The sequence below is a fragment of the Anopheles marshallii genome, chromosome 3, assembly GCF_943734725.1.
Source record: "Anopheles marshallii chromosome 3, idAnoMarsDA_429_01, whole genome shotgun sequence".
Classification (NCBI taxonomy): Eukaryota; Metazoa; Arthropoda; class Insecta; order Diptera; family Culicidae; genus Anopheles; species Anopheles marshallii.
Genome location: NC_071327.1, coordinates 6,142,038 through 6,148,817, shown reverse-complemented (window position 1 = coordinate 6,148,817; position 6,780 = coordinate 6,142,038). Strand labels below are relative to the sequence as shown.

Genomic DNA, 6,780 nt, shown 5'->3' with positions numbered 1-6,780 from the left:
AAGTTATACTCTGTTCAAGTTTATTGTCCTGTTTATCGCTGCAACCTTCGGTGAAACGTAAATTTGGGATGGAAAATCATACAAACTTTCAAACTTTGTTCCCTGAGAAGACACCAAGTTCGTAAATGTAAAGTCAACCAGTCTTTTATGTTGGTAATTATCTAAATATTGTTTGAGAACAATTTCAAAAACAGATGTTAATGTTTTGCAAACCAACACAAATATGCTAACAATGAAACAACAGCCGTCACACTCAAGTTTGTATTATGATTGACATCATGTGTTCCGAATTTTCGATCAATGATTTTTTTTTTCGTGTCCTTTTCCACAAAATCTTTGTTATTCATATGAGTCTCTCTCATCAATATATTTCACCCTTGGCTGCTACCCCTGTATATAAATGGAAGAACCCTGTCGTAACGGGTCATTTGGTTGAGCTTCCCTTTTTCAAATTTTCTACAACTCTAGTGGCAAAAGTATAAATGAAACACAGAGTCAGCTACACCTGTTTCGCAACAGATGTCGCTACACGATTTCATTTAATCTTCACCCCTAAATGTATGCAATCGTATGTTCATCACGCATGCTGTTGGAAATGGGTTGCTAATGTGGCCCAAAGGCAGTATTATTCTAAATAAAACTGATTTTTTCAATATTAAGTATATTATATCGCTTCAAGAGAAGTTCATTATTCAGCTACGTGTTCATCTCAAGCAAATTAACATGCAAGATAAATAGCTATACAAAATGTTGGAGCGTTGGCGTTTATTTCCCACGTTAAGACGTTAAGGAATAGGTCTTTTGCTGCTTGCCCAAGATGTGTCCTTTTTACACCAATTGTGACTGATGTTTTTTACTTAAACTGGGATTCAAAGGGACTTTAATTTTCCTTATTCTTGTACTCAAGCTTTAACGCTGTAGGAGGTGATGGAGGTGCCTGGTAGTTGACAAAGAACATGCCTGTGAATGAAAAGTATTTACTACAGAGAGTTGTATTCAATACAACTGGATGTATAAATTCAAGTGTAATTAAGTCCCTTGCTGTCAAATGCAAGAAATGATGTATCGCTTCACAGGAAGAATCAGTATAAACCTTCGAAAAAGATCTGGAAGAGACGCTGGGCGACCTTGTGAAATGGTGCGTGGTGCACTAATGTGTACTGCCAAAGCGAATGGAAATTGAAATACCACTGTTTCAATTTCCTTCTCAGATTTTCCAACACACGCACCAAAATAAGGAACGAGTAGCGACCACTGGAACATGCGGACGACAAACAAAACGGTTGCCATGGTAACCCTCAACGCGCCGAAAGCAAAACAAACTGTCAATTCTATCGTTGCTGTAAATATTGTGCCAGCTGAAAGAGTTATAAAATCAGAAACATTATATAAAAAAAAATAGCAACAAACAAGTTATGTGAATAATAAGATCACAGTGTTTAAGATTGTGCTACACAATTATTGTGCATTTCTTCAACCACACACTATAATTACGAGCAGCACGCTGTAGTGCAGAGGTAGAGTTAGAGACGTACGAAAGCACAACAACTACGGAAGACGGAGAAACAAACGATAATCGTTCTACAAATTTGCACGAACATTCCGAACGCAGCCCGTAGCCTGGGAGGGATTTTGTTTCTACAAAGTATACCAATTTTATCCAATCCCGATATCCTTTATCTACCTAGCAATTGATGCAATCAAAAACCTTCCCAAATAGACGGTCATCATCGTGGCGCGGCGTGGCTGACGAGTGTGGAACGGAAAGGATCGCAAAGTTTACGCCCACTGAGGAAAAGATAAAGAAAAAGCATACACAGACTTCATTTCAAACGGATGAAAAAAACATACCCGAAATTTCATCTCACAGCAACGAAAAAAGAACAACTTTGAAACGAAACGGAAGCAAAGCAAAGACAGAGCATCAACTTGACAGCCCTCTGAAGGTTGCTGGCGAGCTGTAAAAAGAAGGAAGCAAAACCCCTCCCAAAAAAGAAGAAAAGCACACACACAACCGAACTCCAACCGGAGAGCAGCGGAACGCACGAGAACAAATTATATAATGGACAATTTCTTCGCTGCCATATCATTATTTCGTCGACGGAAATATGATGAGTGCATCGAGGTGTGCAACGGTCTGCTGCAACATAATGCCCTTCATCAAGGTCCTTGGGAGCTGAAAATGCGATCTATGACCCAGCGGGTGTACATCGACGATATCGAGGCGGACGATGATGTGGCGGGTAAGTACGTACTGTTCGATTTTCACTGTCCGGTCATTTATTTTACGGAAACGTATACGTTCGCCCCGTTCGTTTCGGACAAATTTCACGACGTGCAGCTTCCTTTTGGGGCACGAAGCAAAGCCCCAACTGACGTGCCTGCTTAAGCGTGCAAAGCAGCTTTTAACGGGCAGGTTTGTTATTGCATTGACAGTTCGGTATAATATGCATCACGAATTGCATACTTTCGAGCGCATCTTAACGTATGCTCCAGAACGTACCTTAAATATCAATTTACTTTTATAGAAACCTTATTTTAACCATTTAACAAACCAGTTACCTGGGCATCACACCATTATTTGGAATGTTGTTGTTGATGTAAAATGACCCCCACAGCAGAAAAAAAGGCTAAAACAGATAGGAAACTCCTCACCAGAAAGAGCAAAAAGAGTTCAACCCCGAAATCTTTTACACCCCCAGCCATTCACAGTACCACCGTCCGGGTTTGGTATTTCGATGCCCTCGAGGGTTTTTCTGGGGTGTTTTAGTCTGTTCCACGTATGCGTTCTCGTTCTCCCAGCTCAAGGTGTATGAATTATCCTCCACTCTTTTACGCTTTCTTGCTCTTTGCTCTTGTGTATTCCTTCTTTCTTGGCCACATTTTTTGGGATACTCTTCTCGGTTCGTTCCGATACCTGGACCCCATCTTCGCGGGTAGCTTTACCTTCCACTTCGTACCTCCTTCTTCTGCCTGTTCTCTTGCATCCCCAGCACACATTGCATTTATTTATGCACATGCACATCCTTTATCTTGATTATTATTATACATATTTTTTGGTGCTTCTCATTTTTGTTACGCGCACCAGGATCGCAACTGGTCCATCTATGGGACGATGGGATATTATTTTTTTCTTGCTGTCAAAAGAAGAACATAACACTTTCCACGCCAACCGCGTGCGCTTCTTCCACTTTTTCAAGGCTGTACGTAGCATTTGGGCTATGCAAAAAGCTCTTTACTTGGCACACATCTTTTCTTTACTTTACTCTTTTTATCCTTTTTGTTGTCTTTTTTAATGCTTTTGTTCTGCTTTTTTTGTGTCCTTTTCCACTGTCCTCCTTTGTCTTTTCCCTTTCTTTAATGTCCTTCTGCTACTGTGTTGGATGCTGAAGTTAATTTTGATGCTGCAGTTGCTGCACTTTTTTTGGTGCTTCTTTGAGCTCACGTCATCTTTCAGTGTCCAGTGGCGATACCTCTGCAGCTTCCTGCATTTCATTCTTGCACCATCAAAAGCTTTCATCCACCACAATACTCCCATTTTGCCTCGTGTGCAACATAAAAAATTCCCCCGAGCCTGATCAGCAGATGTGGCCAACACACACATAAGAATTCAACAACAACAACCACGACGCCCCAAAACGACATCACTGCACAGTAGCAATCTTGAAAGTCGTATTTTTCTTTTCATCATACCCCGCATTGCCACGTCCCCAAGCACATCCCAGCACCCGGCTTGTGGCACACTATTTTGGGTGATTGTTTCATTCCTGGGGTTTACCAGCCGGCAAGAATCTTCCCCAGCGTTTGCCAGCACTACCACAGCAACGCGCTTTCGTTTCGTGGCCGTTGAAACATTTTTTCGATCTTTTCGAGGCCACGGCGATACACAGGAATGCAACCTGTTTTCTTCTTTGGTCAGTTTTCGTCCGTCCCAACCGACCCCGGGCCGGGTGGACGGAATGTTTCGATTCCAGAAGTCAGCTCGTGAAACCATCCCCCAGGGGATAGGATCGTCAGGGAACGTCTGGCCGCGTGGAATGTGCGTGCATGTTTGCAGATTTGCAATTCGTTTCCAAGTCATTTCCATAATCTTCCAAATTATCCTCGAAGTTGCCACCGGCTTTTACGTTTCCCCATTCGTGTGGTTGTTCATTCGATGGAAGGGAGTGTAGCATTTCAAGGAAGATGAGTGAGCTTTATGAATGGCTATGTGTTTTTTTTTTTTACGAGCCAAGTGACCAATTGACTAGTGGTCTGAATTTTTTTTTACTTAGCATAATGGGCAAATGTGGCTTCTAATGCTAACTATGAGTCTTATATTTTAGGGAAAAAACAGGGAAAAACATTAGCAGGTATTGTTTTGCGATCAATGATCGATGACTTGGTCAATGCTTCTGTTGAAGACATAAGTTAATGTCTAACGACTAGAATTTAAATTATTCAACAGAAAGTTTTAAAACATCCAAATCACAATACCTTATCACCTTGATCCAACATACCTTTTCAAATGGTTATCGCTCATCGTCAAGATCGTTCCATTCCTTCCATTTTCGGCTCACTAAATGTCTATTAAATCAATTCCAACGGTCGTTTGAACCATTAAAATGGGATGGAAGACACAACTAAATGCAAAAGGAAAATAAATTTTCAACCATAATTACATCCATCGAATCCTCCAGCAAGCTAGCAAGCATTTAATTCGAACGCAATTTTCCTTTCCCCTTGTTTCCCCGGCACGGCTTTCGTACCATTCTGGTGCAGAGGATATTTTGGACACGCAGACAATCGCCACCGCACCCCGTCCCGGTACCTCCATCCGAACAGCGATGGCCAAACCGACAACCTCCACCGGGACCAGCACCGCAACGAATCGCCCTCGTACCGGAACTGGCAGACCAATTACTGGCATTGTAATCAAAACCATATTAAAACTGGCTTTCCTGGCAATCACCTAATCTTCTCCCGGTCTCCAATTTATCTTCTCGGCACAGTCTCGTCCTGGAACGCTCTCGCTTCAGCGGCCCGCATCTACGCTTGGCAACAAAACGGCCCTCAGGACAGGCTCGCGTACCGCGGCCGGAACTACTGCCGGTGGTTCAGCACGTAACATTCGTCTCGGGTCGGCCTCAATGTTTGCCGTCGGTGATCCAACCGGGCCCTTGTTCCACATCTCACGCTTACATCCAGACAAGTACGCCGACCGGGACGCACTGTCGAAACCACTGTTTCAGTATCTTTACTACCACGAGGGCGATATTCGCAAAGCGATGGCGTTGTGTGACGCCGTCCTGGCACGTCGCCGCACGGCCGAACTGCTGACGGATGCAAGCAGCGGTTGGTGGTGGAACACACAGAAGGCACGCTGTCTCATAGCCATCGGAAGTCCCCGTGACGCTGAATCGTACCTACGGATGGCATTGCAGGAGTTGCACCACCCCGATGTGGTATTACTGCTGGCCCGGATCTACATCAAGATCGATCAACCGACGGCAGCACTGGAGGTATGCAAGCAGGGACTGGAGAAGCAACCGAACGAGATTAGTCTACTAACACAGCAGGCTCGCATACTGGAGCTGGTTGGGAATTTAACGACGTCCGTGCGGCGATACAGACAAATCTCGGCCCTGGACCCTATGAACACGGAAGCGCTGGCATGCATTGCTGTGAGTTACTTCTACGCCAATCAACCGGAAACGGCCCTGTTGTACTACAGACGCATCCTGTCGATGGGCGCACACAGTGCCGAGCTGTACTGTAACATTGGACTGTGCTGTCTGTACGGTGGCCAGTTGGACCTGGTGTTTCCCTGTTTTCAGAGGGCCTTGCGGATGGCGACAGCCAGCGAGTTGCGGGCTGATGTGTATTACAACTTGAGTTTTGTCGCGCTGGTAAGTAAATGTAGCATTGCAAGATACAAGTAACAGTGACGTCGACGTCCTGTAAAGTCTTCAAAATATGGTTGAATCTTAATAATAATATTTTAATAAATAATTAATTAATTCATAATTAATATAAATATGAATATTTTATGAACATGCTGTTATGTTATGCTGTTATGAACATATACTTCCACTTTGGAAATATCTTCTTAAATAAAGATTTCTCATCTCTAATCGCTTGCGATCTCTATGTTCTTTACGTTCCACTGCGCAGTTAACCGGTGACATCCACCTGGCACGGCGCTGCCTGCGTCTCTGCATCGCCGCCAATGGCTCCCACGCATCGGCACTGAACAACATGGCCGTTCTCGTCGCACGCCAGAAGCAGTACCAAAAGGCCAAATCCTACCTGCAGGCAGCCCGCACTGCCCATCCCACTAGCGATGAGATCGAACACAATTTAAAATTTATTGAAAATTTCCAATAAACATGGCATCCAATTCTCCCGGCTTGGCGTGCCGAAGCAGTGCAAAAACAACGCAAAACTAGAACGAGAGAAATCTTCCCAAAATGCCTTCTCAGGCGCTGGAATCTGGATAGATAAATATCGCCACTAAACACGCCAACCATCCAACCACGGTATGGCACGGTTCGGGGTTGAAATTTATGCGCCAAATTTCATCACCTATGTTAACGAGGCGCGTGCTCTCAACAAGCCCTACTTTGCACCGTAGCACCCAAAACGCACAACCTTTCTGCCATTTCCGATCCGATTCACCGGGGGGGAAAACTGTTGTACCGGCGGGAACAGATGCATAAATTCAGGCCTTTATTTTTAGACATTCTTTACGGCCCGGAGCCGGTTTATTTCGCGATCACTTTATGTGGTTCGTGTTGGTTT

General features: G+C 44.1%; 1 protein-coding gene across 1 annotated transcript; it reads left to right on the top strand.

Moving 5' to 3' along the window:
• The first annotated feature begins 2,062 nt into the window (after positions 1–2,062).
• On the top strand, positions 2,063–6,366 carry LOC128714265 (tetratricopeptide repeat protein 8). The gene is made up of 4 exons (XM_053809140.1): positions 2,063–2,243; positions 4,762–4,910; positions 4,992–5,888; positions 6,154–6,366. Exons 1-4 carry the CDS (start codon positions 2,063–2,065, stop codon positions 6,364–6,366), a joined length of 1,440 nt encoding a protein of 479 aa, XP_053665115.1.
• The last annotated feature ends 414 nt before the right edge of the window (positions 6,367–6,780 follow it).

Bases quoted from the DNA above. Each gene is read 5' to 3' on its own strand.
- LOC128714265 (XM_053809140.1), top strand. From the start codon at position 2,063: ATGGACAATTTCTTCGCTGCCATATCATTATTTCGTCGACGGAAATAT. The intron at 2,244-4,761 runs GTAAGTACGTAC...ATTCTGGTGCAG, and splicing joins GGCGGACGATGATGTGGCGG to AGGATATTTTGGACACGCAG. The intron at 4,911-4,991 runs GTAATCAAAACC...TTCTCGGCACAG, and splicing joins GCAGACCAATTACTGGCATT to TCTCGTCCTGGAACGCTCTC.